Below are 22,747 nucleotides of genomic sequence, written 5' to 3' on the forward strand. Positions count from 1 at the left end.
CCTTTTTCTGACTCTGCGATATCCTTTTCGGGATGAGGCAACCAGAACTTGTTCGAGAATGTTGCGTGGGTGTTTCTGCTTAAGTATAAAAGGCCGACAATCTGCACAGGGTGTTGCAAGCTTCTGGTCTTTTGGTAACATGGCCTGCTCAGCTCTTCTCATTAAGGAGGCCTTAAGCTGTTTATTCGAAGGCTCCTTCCTTATGCTTGCCTCTAATTATTCGGTAATCCATCAGACTCTGTGGGAGAAGTCCAAGCTAAGTAGGTGTTGTTTTTCTTCAAGGTTATATGGAAATATGAAAACAGCAGGTGATAAGTGGAAGCCGAGGAGGATAAGAATATATTTGGCTCTCTCTCTCTCTCTCTTCCCAAAGCTCAGGCAAAGGCTGGAAAAGAACCATAGGGACATCAATTTTCTCCACAACGGCCATCACTTTCACAGAGCACTGCTCAGCCTTCCCCAACCTGGTCCCCTCTGGGTGTTGTTGTTGGACTAGAAATCCCCATCATCCCTGACTGATTGTAAGGTTTTTTTAATAAAAAAAATGGAGGGCAAAATTATCTGTGTGGTTTAACCGTCAGTCCCTCTTCCCAGCAAACTCTGGGAATGGTAGCTCTGTGAATAGGTGTCTCTTAACAACTCTCAGTGCCCTGAACAAGCTGTCATTCCTAGGATTCACTGGGGGAAGCCATGATGGTTTAAAGTGGTATGATCCTGCTTTAAATCTATAGTGCAGATGGGGCCTCAGTATAAGGCACCTTGCTATGTGTCCCTGTTCCAACTTTATGAAAAGGTGGAAGAGGCAATTCCTGAGAAATTCTTCTGACTTTCTCTTTCTTTCTTTCTTTCTTTCTTTCTTTCTTTCTTTCTTTCTTTCTTTCTTTCTTTCTTTCTTTCTTCTGCAGCTGGCAAGACATAGTCAACAAGGTCAATGCTCAGGTGGATGAAGAACAGGCTCCGCGTTACCCACAAAGCCTCCACCTGGGCGGCCGACCCGGGCAAGAGCAAGCAATAGCCGGCGTCAATCAAGCGCTGGCCAATCCACAGAGAGGGGCGGGGAAGCAGCGAGCCAGTTGGGAAGACAGAAAAGGAGGAACGGATGACGAGGAACTCCATATGGGTATGGGTTCCGGAACTCGCTGTGATCTTAAGGGGGCTGTTATGGTGGGCGGGCAGAGGAGGATTCTGGGATTGCTCTACGTGATGTCACAAGGCGCAGCCTTCTGCACATGCATGATTTGGGGTGGTGAGCAGGGAGTGGGAAATGAACTCCTCTAAATAAAATACAAAGATGGGCAATCTGTGGCCCTCCAGTTTTGCCAAACCCCCACCAGTACCAGAATGTCTGGCCAGTAGTCAGGGATGGTGGGATCTGTGGTCCAACTGTATCTCTGTATCTCCGATATAAAGTCTTGTCCAGCCACTAGATACACACACACACACACACACACACACACACACACACACACACACAGACAGACATCTTTTGTGTGGAACAAAAGCAGGAGAGCCAGAAAGCATTCATTCATTCATTCCAGTTCCTATCCTGCCCTCCTTCCCAAAGGAGCCCAGCGCAGCAAATATCAAAATGTTAAAACTGAAAATGAAATCACTTAAAGGCCGTTAAAAAACAACAACAGCCAACAAAAAAAAACATTCAGAACTCAAAGCACATGTGTGTGTGTGAGAGAGATCCTTTAGGATAATGGGGGTCATTTGTGTGGGTTTGGCATTGTGCCTTGTACAAATCTCCGTAGAAATACAATAATCATGGAAGCGATGTGGAAAAAGCTGGGCGGGGAGGTTGTTTGTCTGCCAGGGGCCCAGTAACTAACTGGCAGGGCCAGGGACTCCATTGGTTCCCCCCTGGGATCTTCCCATCATGCCGTCCCCTCCACTTCCCTGAACGAAAGGTACTTGTTGCCATGACAATGGAGGGAGCATCCATGCTGCGCTCCATCCTGCCACAGCATCGGTAGGCCCACAAGCAGCCATCTTCACTGGCTCTGCGGCTGGGTGGTTTCCATGGATACCTTGCAAGTCCTGCTCTCACCTGAAGGAAAACCCCTGCCACCCCACCCCGGCCGAAAAGCATGTGAATTAATATTATTATTTATTACATTTCTAGGCTGTCCTTCCTCCCAATGGAGCCAACTCAAAGTAGAGAAACAGTGCCATTAAAATAAAATAAAAAACCTATTGAAAAGCATTCCAAACATCTGTTTTTTAAAAAACAGAAGAAAGAAAAACAATGGTCATGTTTTAGCATATAGGGTGGCAATGACCAGGGCCAGAATAATCCTGGTCAGGCCACACAGGCCCTAAAGTAGCCAGAGGAACTCCATTTTCAAAATCTCTCTGTCTCTGATAAGTAAACCAGACAGCACTTTGCACACAGGCACAGCATGTTTGCACATCTAATGCAAAGATCTAACCACACACAGCACTTCTGAGAAATTCTAGCAAACTAGACAGGGCCTGTTTCAACCCACTGTCAGAGGATGTAGCCCTGCCACAAAACCGCAGTTACACGTGTATGAAAGTACCAGGTACATAACGCCACTTAGTGGAGTTAGGTAAATGACTTTGCATCTTGGGGTGCTCTCTCTTGATTGGTTGATGAAGTACTGCAGAAAGGCTGGCCTTCACTCTGTCAAAAAGGTATAAAAGCACTCTGTGTATGCCCATGGGTCGGGCAGAATGAGAAACTCATTCTCACTGCCACCATTTATTGCAATAAATGTTTTAATAAATCTGTTTTATAATATGTACAACTGCCTGAGATTTCGTCTGGTCAATTTGGGAAGCCAATCATCCATATTACATTTCTGGTGTCCTTACATTTCTGGTGCCGTGACTCGGATGAGGGCATTTCCCTGAACCAGAGGCAGTCCCCTTTTGCCCCACTGGACAGGGCGCAGATTCCTAACGGCGCCTCTGGTCTGGTGCACACCGGCAGACTTTTTCCGGAGGATCAGAGGTGGCCCTTGAGTTTCCGTGCCCTGGACGAAGAGGCAAAAGGACCGAGGTTGGAAGGGAAGAACAGGAAAAGCCGGCTGGGGTAAGTAGAAAGGGAAAAGGTACCTTGAAGGGAATTGGCCCCCTTTAATGAGGGGAAGGGAGATCCTGATCACATCTCCAGCGTGTTGGTAGTACTCAGTTAATCAGAGGTCAACTGGGAAAACCAGGCGCTTTGGGTAAGAGGCAAAGGGAGGAGGAAAATGTGTATGTTAGTAGTCAGTAGGGAGGAGGTCCCCTGACAAATAGATACTTAGGAAACAAGGAAAAACTGGGAGGTAGAGTGTGGTAAAGTGTCCAATGCATGGTATGTGTGGCAAAGTTTGCAGTGTGTGCTGTGAATGAGGGGATACTTTACAGGGCCATAAATGGGAGGAGTATGGTCAAGAGGAGGGAAAAATGTGATTTCCCTAGAATTCATGATAGATAAATTCAGAATGTCATAAAAGACATTTAATTTACAAGTCCTGCCAACAACAAGTTCAGAGAAAAAGGGTGGCGCAAACCAGTATTCCCCCCCCCAGAGAGAAGAAAGGCATTTTGAGAAAGAAGATGAAGAGAAAGGCAGTGGTTAAACAGCAACAACTAATGGCTCAAGGACCAGTGAGGAACCAGAAGGGGTTCAAAGGTCACTGGTGAAGGTCAGTTGCTAGGGAAAGGAACCACTGGACCTTAAAGGACGGAGATGTCTCGGTCAATGTAAAAGAGGAAGGAAGAGTGTTCAGAGAAAGATGGGACAAGGGGGTCCCAGCAGAAGAGAGTTCATCGGTTTGGCAGGCATGGCAAGGAGCCATGGTCAAGGTGACTTAAGAGTTACCTGCATCTGGACTTTGTTATAAACATAGGCACCCAGTACTCTGTTTTTAAATATCCTTGAAACAGCACCAAAAAGCCAAAAGAAGCATCAGACTGATTTTATGCCTAAGAGGGCTGTACAAACAGACAGCGGATTGGTTCAGAAAAATCATCTCTGCAACCTTTAAAATGCTATTCACCACACTAGAAATGAAGCTACCGCCGCACAGGATACTGTCAAAATGCCAGTAACGGTGCTCAGAAAATGTTTTCATATGCTTCAGCTGGCTTCAAAAGAAAAGAAAAGAAAAAAAATCATGTACTTAAGTAGTTCACAACGCAAGAGACAATAGATTTTATTTGAACAATTAACATCTTTTCCCAAGTCCTGTTGGAGCTGTGCAGATTTTAATTTTGGGGAAACTTACAAGAATGGGGGAAAAGAGACACTTGAGTCCTTCTAAAAGCAAACTATGTTTAAAGGGTTTTACCCTCCTACCTGCAACCCCATTTCATATGTTTTTGTGACAGCAACGTTGGAAAATTTGTAGAACTGCATATTTTAATGAAATGAATGTTTATCAACTAAAGAATTCAGGATAAGGTAGAAGGAAGTTATACTGAATGGAGATTTGTGTGTAAAGACATTGTCTGTTTGAATCTAACACTACCATTGGAAGACAGGCTGCGAAAAATCTCAAGCAGTCTCTCAAACCTCCGGCAGAGATGTGTGGCGTAACCCCCCTTATTTGGTTACACAAGCGATTCTGCATGATTTGTATTTGCACAACTTGCTTTCTCCTGCAACCTGCACTTAGAGACTGTGGCTGTGCCTGGCTGGTGTTGCCATTTCGGACATTCTATTGTGTGACATTGTGTGACCAAGACCGTTGCTGTGAAAGTAGGGAGAAAAAGATGTTATGCTTTGGAGGTCCACGTTTCAGCTTACAAAAACACTACTGCTCTAAATGCTTTGACTTTAAAAAAATTTTATGTCTCACGGAAACAGCCCATTGCTACAAAGCAGCTGTAAGTTTTTTCTTCTTCTAGAAACCACAAGACTTTGCATAATTTGAAAAACAGGCTTCAGTATCCTAGCAGAACTCAGCCGTCGGCAGCTGGATGGGAGGCAAATACGGATTTAAAGGACCCCTCCTTAACCCTGCACATGCATGAAGTTCTGTGGAAGGAAAGAGAAACCACGAGGAGATCCTGAAAGATGGACCAGACGTGGAATCCTGTTGCAAGCCTTGTGAAATTCGGCAAAGACTGCTGTAAGGCACTGCTGCTATATCCCAGAGATGACTTCTCAACTAACTGCTGCTACATCCCAGAGATGACTTCTGTGTGCCAGACACACCTCAATGTCCAATACGTGGGACGCACTACCTCGGAGAGTTTGGTGGTGGACTTACCAGCAAGAAGTTCTAAAACAGCAGCGGCAGCTACAAGGACAATCTCTCCCCCCCCCTCCTTTGTTTTTTATCTACAGGAAATCACTCGAGCGAACAGCGTGTAGCCTTGCGGAGCCTGACACGATGGTTCCAGCCTGACGCTAGCGAGTCCCTGAGTGAATCCTTGAAGGAAGGGAGACGAGACCCTCTTCATTCCTAGGTGGTGAGGTATCCATTCCATCCGGTGAAAGTGCCTGAGATGACCCCCTGGATCCACACCCTGCTGTACCTAATCAGAAGTGGGTACCCAGCGCACGGTGCACCAGTTTCCCCTTGCAGCGTCTGACCGGCAAAAGACGCCCAGCGCATGGGAAACCGAAGTAGCCCCTGCTGTGACACTCCGGACGCTGTCACTCGACGCACGGGTTGAGGAACGTCCATCTTATGCAACACCCAACCATCAAGGAGGCACAGTAAATCTTAGACCCTTATATATGTATGTATGAATGTATATTTGTATGGGAGGCATCAATTGAGTGGGACCCACAGTAGAAGTCTACCTGCCCCCAAAGCAGTATCCTTAATTTGGAAGGAAGGGCAGTGTACCTGCCTCACTTGAGCGAACAGACCCAAAACAGTTTCAGAAATTGAACCATGGGGTGGGTTCCAGCAACTCCCTAGGTCATACAGATATGGGGAGGGTTCCAGCAACTCCCTAGGTGATACAGGGCTATAGCTGGGTTGGGGATGTAACTGGAAGAGCTGGCCAGGTGCACCCCTCAGTTCTGGCTTTGGAAATGATGGGAGAAGCTTCTGGTAGCCCACTGATATCTAATGCAAGCCTCTCCTGATTCTGGCAAACTGGAACAATAGCCATTCTTTCTGTAGCCAAATGCTCAGCTAGGACAAACCTCCAATTGTTATATATATATTCCTGGTCTTTAGAACTGTGTAGGAACTCTTGAAACCCAGATTTGCATTGAAGCCCAGTACTGAGCTGAGAGAGAACTGTGTATTTTCCTGCTGACATAAAGTTTTGGAAACAGTGGCTAAAGCCCCTTGGCTTTTAGATTTCTAGCAACTATAGTATCCTAGTATCTCTGAAGACTAGTGTGGCCATTATAGATTCATGGCCCACCTGAGAGAAAGAACCCTTTGTTGCCAAAAGTCTGTATTGCGATTTTTTTGTTGTGCCTCAAATGGAAATGCAATGTAGTAGAAAGTGGCACTTGTGCTTCGACAAAAATGATGTTTGTATAATGCAAATATGTGTTCCCAGTTAGGTCTAACACGAAGGCTAAAAACTTCAACAGAAAATGCTTAGGAGTTATGGAAATAGATTAATCAAAAGCTGAACCAGGCTTAAATTCAGCAAGCATTTTTACTCTGGTTTATAGCATCAAGCTGAAGCAGGAAAAGAAAAAGAAAAAACTTTCATGGTTATTTTACACTGACAGTTCTGCAGACTGAATGCCTTAATCTACAGGCTCTCAGAGTTTGTGTATAGTCCTATGAATTAGCTGATGGTGTCTGTCCTAACAGTGAATTATTATTCCCCCCTTAGGAAAGATTTCCAACCCCATGTGTATGTGTGGTAGCACTCTTAAGAAACTGTTTTGTGATGCACGTTATTCACTTGGATAGCATAATTCACAAGTTTTAGAAACACTAGCTTGTATACCTTAAGTTAAGAAGTTTCAAAATGAAGGTCTGAATGTGCCAGGTAACAAAATTTAGGTCTGTTTGTAAAATATTTTGCTATTTGATTTAAGAAAAGCAATGTACTATGTCTTTAATGACTGCTAGTTCCTGATCACAGCCGGAGGTTCCTGGAACCTTTTTAGTTCTGGTGACACTAAGAAACATTTAACAGCCTTGGTCAGGTATTTTAACTGTTCAGTAGAAAAGGCAGCCCCCACCCCGAAGTTCTCTATCTGCCTTGCACTATTTCCCTGGAAGTCAAAAACCTAACATTTGAGCAAGCTTCCAGTTAGCCTTCTTCTGCCCTACATACCTCTTTGCAGCCCAGCAATCTTCTGAGGGCTCTGAACTAGCATCTGTATACAACCAGAGTAAACGTGTTGAGAGTGATTTTAAAAACATTAAGAAGCAGGCTGATTTGTACCACAAGGTTAGCCTAGACGGTGCAGGTCTGCCCAGTGTATGGAGTTAGATTAGTTCTTGGCTCCCAGGTTGGTCATAGTTAAAAGAGATTCTGCTTGTAATATTAATTTTCTTTCTTATTGTCTTAGCCCTATGCAGAACCTTGGTCTGTATAAAGCTTCTGGTAGCCCTTCTGAGACAAGCTGAATAACAAGCCTGGGAAAAGTCAGCAGAAGCTTCCTCACTTACTTTGCTCTCTGTTGCCCATCCTTTGGCCTAACATTGGAGCATGGGAAGCTGCTGGCTCCTCTGTAGAATCATAGAGTTGGAAGAGACCACAAGGGCCATCCAGTTCAACCCCCTACCAAGCAGGAAACACCAGGAAACACTGTAGTGCAATGGGTCAATCAAATGGAGATGCAGAAGCAGACCTGTTCTTCATCTCCATATTGAAGAGGAGGGAATATAGGGTGGCAATGACCAGGGCCAGAATAATCCTGGTCAGGCCACACAGGCCCTAAAGTAGCCAGAGGAACTCCATTTTCAATATCTCTCTGTCTCTGATAAGTAAACCAGACAGCACTTTGCACACAGGCACAGCATGTTTGCACATCTAATGCAAAGATCTAACCACACACAGCACTTCTGAGAAATTCTAGCAAACTAGACAGGGCCTGTTTCAACCCACTGTCAGAGGATGTAGCCCTGCCACAAAACCGCAGTTACACGTGTATGAAAGTACCAGGTACATAACGCCACTTAGTGGAGTTAGGTAAATGACTTTGCATCTTGGGGTGCTCTCTCTTGATTGGTTGATGAAGTACTGCAGAAAGGCTGGCCTTCACTCTGTCAAAAAGGTATAAAAGCACTCTGTGTATGCCCATGGGTCGGGCAGAATGAGAAACTCATTCTCACTGCCACCATTTATTGCAATAAATGTTTTAATAAATCTGTTTTATAATATGTACAACTGCCTGAGATTTCGTCTGGTCAATTTGGGAAGCCAATCATCCATATTACATTTCTGGTGTCCTAACAAGCATAGCTAATAAATAATTTCCAAGGTTGCTGGGAACAGTCTCTCTCCGTCATCAAATGCCTGGGTGAACAGGAATGCTCCTTTAAAAATCTCTGCTGAGTGTTAATAATGAGGGAGACAGACTCACCTCACCCTGGGAGGTGCTCCGAATTTAATCCCCCTGCCTTTCTAAAAGGAATTGGAACCAGCACACAGACATGATTTATTTTATTTCATTTCATAAGATTTACACACTGCTTGATTGTATAAAACAAACAACAACCCTCAAAGGATGCTTCTAGGATGAAGCCACCAATTAGTATATATATTGTACTAATTTAAATATTAACACCTGTGGAAAGAATCCTCCTCCGAGTTCTTGTTCTTCAGCAACTGGACACATAACAGGGGGGAAAAGTAATACAAGAGCCATATTTCTTAATTTGTTCTTTACTGGGTTTTTAAAATTGTAGGTTTTGCTGGAAAATATATATATATAAATACATTTATAAAAAACAAAATACGAGATTGGAAAAGTGAGAAACCAAGAGAAGCTGAAATACACTTTGCCCTTCCCTACTGTTGAACTTGAGATTGTATATTCTTTGGGGCAGGGATCCTGCCACTTTGGGGGTTGTGCTGCTCCCATTGGTTTTGGGGTCGCAGGTTTTTAGAAGCAGCACAAAAATTTATCTGCTTGATGCTGCAATCAGTCTTACAAAGTGCAATTGGGAGAAGTGGGATTTGAACCCACACCACCTGAAGAGACGGTGTTTTGTCAGGTACAGGGCAACAAACAAGATGGATGGTTCCTCCACATACAGGAGCTGGCTGGACTGGAGACAGTCATTGTTAAGAGGTTTGACACTTTCACCTTTTTTTAAACTTTTGTTCAGATGCTGGCATGATTGAGAAAGGAGGCAATTCTCAGCCCCAGAAGGATGCAATCATCCAGGAACCAATGGTAAGAAGAGAGGAAACTGGGATTTTTACATAGTCGGGAAACAACATGTGGTGGCACCCCACTTGTGGAATGCTCTCCCCAGGGAAGCTCGCCTGGCACCTTCGTTGCATATCTCCATATATTATTTTTTTGAAATAAATTTTATTTGATTTTAAAAGTATAAAGTTATAACAATACACATACACATTTGGAGATTCCTCCGAATCTCTGGACTTCCCACCTTCCCCTCTGTCCTATTATTAAACCTTTTCTGCTGCATCTTTTTCAATAGTCCATATTTTAAATAAATCCGTTATCTCCATAGTACTTGCTACATTACGAGTGTTATTGCAATCCTGTTAATGTTTTCATTTTCATCTGCTTACAGTGGTCTCCAAGGTAAATTATAAATTTCCCCCATTCTTTGTTAAAGTTTTGGTCTTCTTGGTTCATCAGCTTTCCAGTCAGTATAGAAAAGCCTCTGGTTTTTTAAAATAAAAGTTATTTTAAACATTTTTTTCAATTCATTATAGTGTGGTGTAGTAGTTAAGACCGGTAGACTCATAATCTGGGGAACCGGGTTCGCGTCTCCACTCCTCCACATGCAGCTGCTGGGTGACCTTGGGCTAGTCACACTTTTCTGAAGTCTCTCAGCCCCACCCACCTCACATCTAGTCCAGCATCCTGTTCTCACAGTGGCCAAGCAGATGCTGCAAAGGGAATTCCACACCCAAGCACAAAAGCACTCTGCCCTCCTGGCATTCAGAAGCATTACTGCTTCCGACTGTGAAGGCAGAGCAGAGCCACCACCTCCATGAGTTTGTCCCGTCCTCTTTAAAAGTCATCCGAGTTGGTGCCAACACTGCTTCCTGCGGGAGTGCGTTCCACAGTTTAACTGAATAGGACTAGCGTTGGAGACAACTCTGTGTGGGTCCCTCATTCTTTGCTTTCCTGCTCAGGTGCCTGATGCTGACCCTGCCAAGGACCCCAACAATCAAGGGGAAGATGAGTTCGAGGAGGCAGAGCTGGAACGCCCAGACTTTGAAGAGAAACTAGGTCAGGCCGTTCAACTTGGCAGCACCAACGGGCCAGCTAAAGATGCAACAAAGGGAAAGATCCAGAAGGTAAACCTTTTGTTTCTTGTTTGGAGTTTGACCCTGGAGCTGTAAATAGCGTCTGGAACTAGAGGCAGCTTAGATGACAACACAGTAAACCATGGTTTGTTTGGGTGGGAGATGCACCTCAGCAGCCCTTGAGCTCCACCTCCTGCTCTTTTCTCCAGCACAGCCGCAAAGATGAGCTTGGAAGTTTTGTCGTTCTGTTTTCGATCAACTGCCGTGGTGCAGAGACCTGATAAACCGTGGTTAATCTTAACGATGCGTTGTGAATAAGAACATTTCCCGCAGGCTTCTGGTTGGCCTCTGTGAGAACAGGATGCTGGACTAGATGGGCCATTGGCAGACTCTTATGTTCAACTGAAGGTTGCCCAGAACGAAATGTGTGCCTCCTGCTGAAAAAGATCCTTCTGCCCCTGATTTCTGGCCTGGAAGGTGTTACGGGAACTCAGCAGAGCTGTTCCCATCTGATACCCTTTAAAGCTGCTGGCGCTGGTCGGGCTCCTCCAACAGAGCAAGCAACTGTTTGTTCAGGCTCTCAGACCTTCCTCTTCCTTCCCCTCACTTGCCTGTGGGTTATTATCCGAGAGACGAGATCCCCTACCTTGTTTTGACAAGCTGCCAAGCCTTCTCTGTGTCTCCAAGGCTGCATTTTACCTGTCAAAATCTAAAACAAAAATTGGTAGGTAGGTAGGCAGGCTCGGTTAAAAACTACACTCACGTAGTGGCATCTGAGCAGAAAGTGTGGCCCTCTCTAGATGGGTTTGGCTGTAGACTCGGGTGGATCTGAGTGCTGAGTGTTTTTGGAACTAGCTTGAAATGTGTAGGGTGCGGAGGGAGGGAGAGGGGGACAGAGAAAGAGAAAGGAAGGAAGAATTATGTGTGTGAGTGTGTGAGAGAGGGGGACCTTTTCTGACACCTGAATAGGCCTTTCCTTGCAATCCTATGCCATCTCTGGCCTTCCTAGGGTCTGATGCTACTCAGGGGTCACTGTAGGGCTTAGGGCAGGGGTCAGCAAACTAGGGCTTAGGGCAGGGGTCAGCAGGGGGCTGGTCCACTGACCCTCAGACCTTCTGGAGGACTGGACTATATCTTGAAAAAAATATATGAAGGAATTCCTATGCCCCCAAAATAACCCAGAGATGCATTTTAAATAAAAGCACGCATTCTACTCATGTAAAAATACGCTGATTCCCAGACTGTCTGCGGGCTGGATTTAGAAGGCGATTGGGCCGGATCCGGGCCAAATGGCCTTAGTTTGCCTACCTGTGGTTAGGGTATAGTTGGAGGTTTTTGAGAGGCCCAGGCGACATATTCATGCGGACTAGATGCTTGTTATCAAAGCAAGGCCTACCCAGAATTGCGCCTTGAAATTACTGAATCTAAGTTAGTCACATGTAATGATTTTGGAAATACAGTGGTACCTTGGTTCTCAAACTTATTCCGTTCCAGAAGTCCATTCTAAAACCAAGGCATGCTTCCCCACAGAAAGTAATGCAAAATGGATTAATCCGTTCCAGCAATTTAATATGAATTTTACTATCTAACGAGACCATTGATCCATAAAATGAAAGCAATAAACAATGTACTGCAGTCACACAATCAATCAGTAGCTGAACTGGGTTCCACACAGCCACAAAAACAAAACAAAAAAAAAAGAGCCACAAAAACACAAAATAAATAGCAAGAACAGACAGACCTCAGTGTAACACTCAAAACGGAAGTGTGGCACTCAAATCGTCAGCGTAATGCTCAAAATGGAAAACATTTGGCTTCCGAAAAACGTTTGCAAACCGGAACACCTTCTTCTGGGTTTGCAGTGTTTGGGTTCCAAGTTGTTTGAGTACCAAGGCATTTGAGAACCAAGGTACCACTGTATCCTTTTTTCAGACCACTGACTCTATTGGGTTTGTGTTTATAATTCTCTCTCCCTCTCTATCTCACTTTCTCTCTCTCTGTACATATTTTATACAGTGGGTGTGGGTGTGGGTGTGGGTGGGTGTGTAGAAAGGAAGGAAGGAAGGGAGGGAGGGAGGGAGGGAGGGAGGGAGGGAGGGAGGGAGGGAGGGAGGGAGGGAGGGAGGGAGGGACCTAAGTTAGTCATGCTGATTAATTTCAGTGGGTCTGCTCTTGAGTAGGACTAATGTTGGCTACAACCTTGTTGGCTGCCTTAATGACTGTAGGTGGTTCTCTCTGATTTCCAGTTATAGTGGGGCTCTCTGAAGGTGTCTCTTGCCTCCCACTGAAGAGTTTCTCCCCAGAGTCATGATTGGGCAGGATCCTGACAACTCCTTAATCCAAAATATTTACTGTGTGCATTTCAGAGAGAAGGGAATACAGTATAGTAAAAAAATAACAACAATGCCGTATTTACTCAAATGTAATGAGCAACTTTTTGGCCAAATTACGTTGTGAAAATTAGGGTGCGCTTTAGATTTAGTGGAGCCAGCAAGTACCTTTTTTGGTTTCAAGGTTTTGAAAATTGAGGTGTGCATTAGATTCAATGGTGCATTAGATTCATGTAACAACAACCCAGTCTTGCCAGTCCTAGGACAGCAGTCTTAACCACTACTACACCATGCTGGCTCGGAGCAGATCCACTATTTCCTAAAAAAAAAACCAAACCCACCCTCTTTGTGCCTTCCCTTTCCTTTCCAGGATGCTGGTAGACCAAAGAAAATCGCAGATGACCCAATGGATGATTATCAGGAAGACCAGGAGCAAGATCTTGTATGAAACACAGGTTCTTCTCTTTTCTCTGTCCCTCCCCAACTCTCTTAAACTCCTCTTGAGAATATGCCTTAAAGAAAAATGCTAATGCTGTTCAAAATTCCCAGTCATCTTTTTTTTTTTTACATTTAAGGCAGGTCTAAAAAGTTACAGATTTCAGCAGGAAGTTACAGGATGTGCGCCAACTGAAAATGAGGTGCCCCAGTCAGGGAAAAGAATAATGGAAGCTCAGTATTTTAAGGTTCCTGGAAGAGTCCTGGGGATTGCACTGCTTAGTAATCAATTGGTTAATCAGTTAACTAAGGAGTAGTGGAGGGTGCCCCACTAACCTCGGGCTTCCCCCAGCCACCCCCCCCCCACTGCCTGCCTTCTCCATTGTCTGGTCTCCTTTTCCAGGCATCCAAGTTGGTAGCTGTCACTGCCTCCTGTCCCGAATCTTCCAACGTTCAGCTTCATTGGATGTCCGGCAGTTCTAGGGAGAAAACAACTTCTCTCTGTTTCTCCACCCCCTTGATCATTTCGGTTGCCTTTCTCCTGAAGGAGCCCAGGGTGGCAAACACACAAGCAGTCGAGCATCTTAAGAACAATTCTAATACAGGAGCAGGCTGGGAAGGAGCTCTACTTGAAAGCCTTGCTTTCCAGTAGGGAGGACTTCAGCAGGTTCCCCAAAGACGGTGCCTGCCTATTATTTAATGGGAGGGAGTTTCAAATGATGGGGCCACCACACAAAAGGCCCCATTCCTGTGTTGTGTGTGGTATGGACCCCCTGATAAGATGGCATCCCTTGGAGGAGGCCTTCACCTGCAGAGCGTTCAGGTATCCTAGTCCCAAGCGGCATAGGGACTAGCCCCTTGAATTAGCCTGGTAGCTGAAGGGCAGTCAGCACAAGTCTTTCAGCAGTGGCATATCATGATGGTGATGTCCTGCCTCATTTAACGCACTCTTATTCCACTTGTAACAGCCATGGCATCCTGGGAACTGTAGTTTAAGGGGGAATGAGAGTCATTAGGAGTCCCCTGCTTCCCTCACAGAGCTACAGTTCCCAGAGTAGTTTAACAAGCAGTCCCTCCTCCCAAGGAGCTCTGCATGCAAAAGGTTCTGGGTCCAATTCCCAGACAGGGGCGGGAAGAAACCCTGTTTGAGACCCAGTCAGTGACAAGAATACTGAGCTAGATGGGCCAATGGGCTGACTCAATGTAAGGCAGCTTCAAATGCTCCTTTTAAAACCACCCTTTTTTCCGACCATGAGGACTAGAATGTTGCTTCGTTGTTAAGGGAAGAGCCATAGCTCCCCAATGGGCCATTTGCTTTGCGGGTGGACAGTCCCAGGTTCAATCACAGGCATCTCCAGTGAGGATTGAGAAAGATCCCTACCTGAAACCCTGGAAAGCTGCTGCCAGTCAGGGTAGATAATATTGAGCTAGATGGACCGATAGCCTGACTCTGTATAAAGCATAGAATCTTAAGAGCTGGAAGGGATCATGAGGATCATCCAGTCCAACCCCCTGCAATGCAGGACTCTTTTACCCAAGGTGGGACTCGAACCTGCAACCCTAAGATTAAGAGCCTCATGATCTACTGAGTGAGCTATTCCAGCTGTAGCTTCACATGTATTAGGCGAAGAGCTTGTAGCTTGGTAGTAGAGCATCTGCTTTGCATGCAGAACGTCCAACCCCAGCATCTCCAGGTGGGGCGGGGAATGTCATCCCCCTGAAACCCCGGACAGCTGCTGCCAGTCAGTGTAGACAGTACTGAGCTAGACATCCCAATGGTCTGACTCGGTATAAGGCAGCTTCCTACATTCCCAGCTGTGCCACCTCCATCCCAGCCCATGAGCTGCACAAAATGCAAAAGTGTTTCTCTAGCAGCAGCAGCAGCATCAGGCAGTCCTTTTCTTCCACCCCAATTAATCAGCCCAGCTAACAAGCCGAGGCAGCTCCCTGACCTACTTTCCAAAATGCACGCCCCTGCTGTTCCCAAAGACAGGTAATCTCCTTCCCCCACTGTCCCCCAAATACAAGGCACTTAGGAAGTGGCTTTTGAATTTTTTATATTTGCCATGCACTCTCACGACTTTCTTTTTCTGCTCTTAAAAAGGAACAGCAACAGTGGCCTTCTCTGGGTGTTTATTCCAAATTAAATCTGCCATGTTACAGGGGAGGCCAGCCCACTGGGGCAAATGGGGGTTTCACCTGCCTGCCTTCTCCCTTACAACCAGTCCAGGTGACAGCAGTGCCCATCAGCTTCCTCCTCCACCTCCGTCTCATTGATGCCCCTTGCAGAACTTATCAGGAAGGATGGGGGAAAAACAAAAATTAAGTCGGCTCTGCTTGTCATTGGCTCTGGCGCCACCTACTGTTAGGCTCCCTGCCTTCTGCCCTACCAGTCACAATGAGCACCCGTCCCCGCTGATATTCAGTGATGTAGAATCATAGAATCATAGAGTTGGAAGAGACCACAAGGGCCATCCAGTCCAACCCCCTGCCAAGCAGGAAACACCATCAAAGCATTCCTGACAGATGGCTGTCAAGCCTCCGCTTAAAGACCCTCCAAAGAAGGAGACTCCACCACACTCCTTGGCAGCAAATTCCACTGCCGAACAGCTCTTACTGTCAGGAAGTTGACTCCTGGGTATGGCTAGGATTGCAGCCTTCATTGCAGACATCTGTTGAAGGAGCAACAGCTCTTCTGTCTCCCAGAACTGAGCTTTCTATGACTCTGACACACCCTGTCTCTACTGCCGAGCACCCAAACAGGGATTATATAAGAGTGGAAGAAGGGTGTGGCTGCTGGACCATCTAGTAGTCCAGCATCCTGTTCTCACAGTGGCCAACCAGATGCCTTAATAATGTGCTTTTCCTCTGGCCCACCCTGAACCTCCCATCATTCAGCTTCTTTGGATGCTGCCTGGCTATAGTGTTATGAGATGCAGGTCTGGTTGTAAATGAGACAGAAGACAGATAAGGGGGTCAGCTTGAGGTTAGACTAGCTTTGCAGGTGTGCTCTGACTGGCAGCTGCTCTCTAGGTTTCCAGAACCTTGAGACATCTTTTCCAGCTACCAGGTCCTTAAAAAACAACAACAACAACAACAACTAGAGAGGCCAGGGATTGAACCGGGAATCTTCTGCATGCAAAGCAGAAGTGTCCTAGAGTCTGCACCATTTGAAATGCCTGGCTTGCGCACCACAATGGCTACTCCTTGCATCTTCGTTGTAACCTTTCACCACCTTCCTTTTCTCTTAAGACATTCAGCTCCTCTTCTGCTGCCCTTGCAGAGCTGCCTCCCATTAGCATATAAAAAACAGCCACCTGCCGCAAAAAAAAACAGCGAGAGCAAGCCCAGCCGCCCATGCCTAAGCAAATTGGGATATGGAATCGGGAGTGAGGATGTTGGAGAATTCTGATGAAAACAGCATGGAAGTGGAAATTCCTCAGTGTTCCCTTATTCATTTCAATGTCTGGGGCAGAAATTAATTCGGCAAATTTCGATCAATATCCGCCGTTGTTGCTTTCAGTCTGCAAACGATGCGGAGTTCTTTAAACACACACACCAACCATTTGCACTGTGTTCCCTTTTTTGTATCTTAATGAACAGTCTGGAGTAACGCAAGGACAATATAATTTCCTTCATTAATTACGTAAGTTGCGCTATTTTGCCATTGCGGACAGCGAGGCACGCAGTGGGGTTTTCTTTTTTTGCAAAAGATGAACCACAGCAGAACGGAAACTGCGGCATGGCAGAATGGAAAATGGTGCCTTCCTCCATCCCTACCCCAGGAGATGCAAGGACACTGATTAGGTTCATTTGAGGACAGTTTTCCTTTGTCTTTCTCACCAAGTCACGTCCCCCCTCCCCTCCCCTCCCCTCCCCTCCTGCCTCTGAACAAAGTGACAATGTATACAGAAAAGAAACAACACCCAGACGCTTAAAATAGCTTTTCAAAGTCCACGCTCCTTTCCTTAAACCATAATAGGAGAAGGCTCGCAGGGCTGCAAAGGGCACATTTTGTCGTGATGGGGTGGAGAAAAGGCCACTGAGACTGAGCCCGGTTTGTGGTGCACAGCAGAAACTCCTAGAGAGGCAGCTTGGGGGCGGAGCCAACTTGTGCAGAGGTGTGCACCTGATCGTACTTCCCAGGTCGAGCAACTGCCTGAAATTGAACACTTGGCTCTCGGCAGGTCACCAATAATCCTTGGAGGTTTTTTAACAGGGTGGTCATCTGCCAGGGGTACTATAGCTGCGATTCCTGCATTGCAGGGGGTTGGTCTAGATGGCCATTGGGGTCACTTCCAAGTTGACAGTTATTCTGTGACTTGGGATATAATCGTTGGAGGTTTTTCGTTTAGGGGGGAGAGGTAGGTGGGGGTAGGGGAGCAGATGGTAGAAGGGATATAAAAAATAGGCACTGTGCGGAGAAAGGGTATAGGAAACTTAAGAGGAATTCATGGCTGTCAGTGGCTGCATGCCACAATGGCTACGCCCTACCTCTGCTGTCTGGAATCGCAGGTGAGAAGAGGGCTGTTGCTCTCATGCACTGCTTGCAAACTTCCCACGGGCCTCTGGTTGGCCACTGCAAGGACAGGATGCAGGAATAGATGGTCCATCAGCCTGAGCGAACAGACAGTCTATTCCAGGCACCCCCAAACTCGGCCCTCCAGATGTTTTAGGACTACAGCTCCCATCATCCCTGACCACTGGTCCTGTTAGCTAGGGATGATGGGAGTTGTAGTCCCAAAACATCTGGAGGGCCGAGTTTGGGGGTGCCTGGTCTATTCCTTTGGGGTTTTTTTTTATACAAATTAGTCTAGGGCTTGCTGATCAGAAGGTCGGCGGTTTGAATCCCTGCAATGGGGTGAGCTCCTGTTGCTTGGTCCCAGCTCCTGCCCACCCAGCAGTTCGAAAGCACATCAAAGTGCAAGTAGATAAATAGGGACCGCTCCGGCGGGAAGGTAAACGGCGTTTCCGTGCGCTGCTCTGGTTCGCCAGAAGCAGCTTTGTCATGCTGGCCACATGACCCGGAAGCTGTCTGCGGACAAACGTCGGCTCCCTCGGTCTATAGAGTGAGATGAGCGCCGCAACCCCAGAGTTGGACACAACTGGACCTGATGGTCAGGGGCCCCTTTACCCTTTACCTTTAAATCATAAATACATAAATGTTTGGTGCAGATGTATCTCTGGTCTCACTTCCCAATTCCCCCTCAGAAATAAACAAACAAACAACTAACTGAGCACTTCCCCCCCCCTGCCCAATAACAGGAAGATCATGGAGGTGAGATGGACGACACTGATGATCTGGAACTGGCCCAGGAGCCCAGAGGCCGAGTGGAAAGAGACTACTAAATTTCACGCCAGCTCGATGGGGGATCCCAGAGGAAAGAGCCTCAAATGGAAGAGCTGGGCCAGAACACCACTGCAATGTGGCTGAGAATCTTCTGCCTGTAACATTCAAGAGGGGCTAGTGCCCGATCTCTGCTTCCAGTAAATCACAGATGTATCAACGTGACAAGTTAGCAAGGTCCGGGGCAGCTTGCAAGGCAGATTTTGCTCTCTCGATGCTCTCTGGACGTTTGTTCTAAGGCGGAAGGGAGCTCAGAACAGGAAAATAAATTGCAGTTTCTCTTTTGATGGTTCTGTCCCTCCTGCCACACGCATACTTTCCTGTGTTTCAGAATTGTTAAGATTTGGGCCGTGAGGAGGGGCTGATGTTGTGTAGCCTCTGTAAGCCTTGGACGGTTCGTATCCTCCTCTTCCTGCCCTTTGTCTTGGACTCAATCCCGTTGCTCTTTAATGCAAAATCTATTCATCTTTATATTAAAAAAACAAAGTCTTTTGAGAATGAGATTCTCTTTTTACATCCTGGTCTGTTTTGTTATGGGTAAGTTATTGGGGGACGGGGGTAGAAGGCGATGTGGCCGGTGTTTTGGAAAAGAAAGAACATTCATCATTGAGACGCGCTGCTGAAATGCAGGTTTATCATGCGGACCTTATTTATTTACTACATATACAGTACACCACTTGATTGTAAAAGCAGCAACCTCAAAGCGGTTTACAAAAAGATTAAAGCAAGAAAAAAAATCCTTTCAGTGCTTGAGCGCTATAGGAAGCTGCCTTTAGCTGTGTTGAACTTATGAGACCATCCAGCCCTGTATTCCCTACACTGACAGGCAACAACTCTCCAGGGTTTCGGACAAGGGCATTGCCAGCCCTACTGGGAGATGCCAGGCATTGAACCTGGGAATTTCTGCATGCAAAGCAGGTCTTCCATCCCTGAGCTCAACATGTTGCTCTCTTTAAAAGGTGTTCTTGATTATCACCAGTCAGCAGGTTTGTATCATAAGAATTCGGTGTTATCAACAGCCAGGGAAGAGAACCTCTGGCCTGTGGGCCAAATTTGGCCCAAATGAGCCCCAATTTGCTTTCAGGGCCCGCTCCCCCCCCAAATGTGCACATGCCCTGCATCTGATGACAAATGTGACTTCAGGTGTAGGCAGCGAGAGACGTGGCTGGATCGGGGACACGACTCAGTTTTGTTTTTGTTTTGTTTTTCCTGCAAATAATTTATATTAGTTTTACAACAAATAAGAAAAACAGCAAAAGCAAACAACACAGTAAAACACAATAACATAACAATAAAAAGAAAATGCAAAAATCCAAATACACAATCCTTTTCCTTTTAACATTGTCTATAGGGACCTCCTCGAGTTCCCTCGATCTGCGGTTCATTTCTCTTTTATCTGTAGCAATTTCCAATGGACTTTTTTGGTAAAAATTCCTTACAATTTCAAATCTCTCATACCTCTATTTACTTCACACAATTCCCAAATCCACAGCTTTTATACACTTCTAAATAATAATAATAATAATAATAATAATAATAATAATAATAATAATAATAATAATTTATTTATACCCCGCCCATCTGGCCGGGTTCCCCCAGCCACTCTGGGCGGCTTCCAACAAGATATTAAAATACAGAAATCCATCAAACATTAAAAGCTTCCCTAAATCAAATCTCAATATACGACTCAGTTTTGTGTGAACTCAATTACACAGCTGATCTCCGCCACTGTACCAAACGTTTGGCTGTGAGAACAGGATGCTGGGCCGGATGGGCCTTTAACCTGATCCAGCAGGGCTTTCATTCATGGTGTAAGGAAGGATGCAGGCAGGTGGGGAGCTGGGTGGGGCCACAGTCACACTAATGTACCAGACTCGGCTGGTAGCAGCCAGGATGCCAGGTGCAAATGTCAGCTCAGAAGCCCAAGAGTTTGGAGCTGCGTAGCTGACAAAACTCTGAAGCCGGGGATTTTTGTGCTCTTCCCTCGCAAACTTTGATTTAATGCATCCCCATCCCTCGCTGCCTGCCATGAATAGCTCTTTCCAAACAGATTAATCAGAAGCTAATTCGTCTGCCGGGCCATGTAGCAGTCAAATGACATCCCCAACTCACTCCGGGGATGCGGCCCTTTTCATCACCAGCCGGGATTCTGATCTGAGCTGACATGCTCTTGGTTTCGACACGGCCGTTTCTCTGCCAAAGCCTCCGCTGAGAAATGAGTAATGGGGGTGGATTTTCTGCCTGAACCTTTGCTCCTGTCCTCCTTCCGCCAATCTGCTTGATGGAATAAATGAGCTGTGCTGCTTGTCCCAGGCAAAGTCCAGAATTATTAGTAGTATCAAAGCTAAAATGTAAACGCTACGGCAGCCTTTCTGAAGCTTGGGTTTCCCCAGATGCTGTTGGACTATGACTCCCATCATCCCTGACCACTGGCTCGGCTAGATAGGGATGATGGGAGTTGTAGTCCAAAAACATCTGGGACCCAAGGTTGAGAAAGGCTGATCTGGAGGGCCGCAGGTTCAATTTAAATAGACTTTTAATTGACAACAAAGCTGACCCCAATTAATTAGGCAGCTGATCTATTTTTTAAAAAGCCTTTGTACATCGGTAAACAGCAGGTGGCTAACACTATCTCAAGAAGTTTTGGCTTCTGTAGTGGTGGCAAGTTGTCATTGGCACAGAAAAGAACACTCCTTCCTGTTTCCAGATCATTTTGAGCTGTAATCAGTTGCAATAATTTGGCCTGACACACAAGCCGTCAGGGAAAATCTGGGGACTAGCAGGCCACCAAAAATGGCTCAGTGGGCCTATTTTGGTCCGGCTTTGACACCCCTGCTGTAGGTTCCAAGCATTCACACTTCCCATGTTGCTATTTTAGAAGCTCAGCTCAGCAAGAGTCAGTGTGGTGTAGTGGTTAGCATCAGACTAAGACCTGGGAGGACCAGGGTTCAAATCCCCCAAACTCATTGGGTGTGTGACCTTGGGCCAGTCACCTTCCCCCAGCCTATCCTACCTTGCAGGGTTGTTGTGCAGATCAAATGGGGAGGCAGGTGAACCATGTACTACAACTTCAGCTCTTTGGAGGAAAAAAAGCTGGGATAATTCATGTAATAATAAATACACTTAGCTCTTGGGCAATGGACACACCTGTGGCCTAGCAGGTGGTAGGGCACACGCTCCTCAGGCATGAACTTCACCATGTGACCCTCAACTTAGTTACCATCTCTCTGCCTAGCCTACCTTACAGGGTTGTTGTAAGGAAAAGGGGGATTCAGTACATACACCACTCTGAGCACTTCTCAAAGGAAAGTAGGAAGAAAACGTAATAACTATCATATTCATGGATGGGACCACGGGGAACAGCCAGGGGTCAATGGAAGACCCCAGGCCTCATTTGTGGAAAGTCCTTGGTTCATTCCCCAGTGACAGCAGGCATGGGGAGCCCGGAGCCCCGCAGATCTGCTTTGTATGCAGAAAGTCCTGGGTTCAATCCCAGCTTGGGCTGAGAGAGACCTGTCTGGAATCCTAGAGTGCGGTTGCCAGTCAGCGTAGATCAGTCTTCTTCAACCTGGTGTCTTATTTCGGACTGAAACAGGTGCCCAAGCCACCTGGTTTCTCCCACCATGATGAGATGTATCATTTCCCATTTTAAAATTATTGCAATTATTCCAAACATCTACAAAACCCCTCCTCCTTGATCTCTGGAGCCATCATGCAAAATGTGGTTATGGCGTTTTAAGAGGCGTCAAACGATCTCCAAAAATAAGCCATACCCCGAAAATAAGACATCCTCTGAAAATAAGCCACCATGTGGTTTTTTTGAGGAAAAATATAAGACAGTGTCTTCTTTTTGGAGAAACACGGTATTGCAGCTGTGCCTATAAATCAGCATGTGCAAATTAGCATCTTTTTCGTCTTCTCTTTGAGATGATGATGAGTGTCTTGCCCTCTCTGACACGGAGGTTTGCCCTGGGAACAGAGCAGCAGAGTCAAAGATGGGCATAATGCTACTATGAGCTGTGGTTCTCCCCCCCCCCCTTTCACTTTCCAACACTGCCAATTATTCTCTATTTGTCACCATTTACGGTTCTCTGTCCCTTCTTTAAAAATATCAGCGGCAGTGTCCTTTCTAAAAATGGGACGGAACAGTAGCTCTAATCTAATTAGCCTTTTCTCTTACCCGGAGGGATGAAACAGAAAAGCAATAACCCATAACCCTTAGTTACATGCAGGGTGTTTTGCAATCTTGCTTTGATGAGTCCAGCGCATCTCAGCAGTGAGCAATCTTGAG

The 22,747-nt window shown here is 46.1% G+C and overlaps 1 protein-coding gene and 1 long non-coding RNA gene across 4 annotated transcripts in view; both read left to right on the plus strand.

The window, feature by feature from the left end:
* The window catches only part of LOC118087288 (Golgi integral membrane protein 4), a 46,295-nt gene extending 27,340 nt beyond the window's left edge, over window positions 1–18,955 (plus strand). For 2 of the 3 annotated variants that reach the window (XM_060276195.1, XM_060276197.1), the window contains 5 exons: window positions 906–1,120; window positions 9,225–9,292; window positions 10,231–10,395; window positions 13,045–13,116; window positions 18,375–18,955. In XM_060276195.1, the coding sequence (XP_060132178.1) occupies window positions 906–1,120; window positions 9,225–9,292; window positions 10,231–10,395; window positions 13,045–13,116; window positions 18,375–18,458 (604 nt within the window). In that variant the 3' untranslated portion in view covers window positions 18,459–18,955. Of the gene's footprint in view, window positions 1–905; window positions 1,121–9,224; window positions 9,293–10,230; window positions 10,396–13,044; window positions 13,130–18,374 lie in introns of all 3 variants that reach the window. The other variant, XM_060276196.1, reaches the window with a different exon arrangement.
* On the plus strand, window positions 1,127–8,151 carry LOC132592345 (uncharacterized). Its single transcript, XR_009557813.1, has 2 exons — window positions 1,127–5,888; window positions 5,927–8,151. It is a non-coding gene; the product is annotated as an uncharacterized LOC132592345 (long non-coding RNA).
* Window positions 18,956–22,747: the final 3,792 nt, after the last annotated feature.

This window comes from Zootoca vivipara, chromosome 6 (assembly GCF_963506605.1).
Source record: "Zootoca vivipara chromosome 6, rZooViv1.1, whole genome shotgun sequence".
NCBI classification, from domain to species: domain Eukaryota; kingdom Metazoa; phylum Chordata; class Lepidosauria; order Squamata; family Lacertidae; genus Zootoca; species Zootoca vivipara.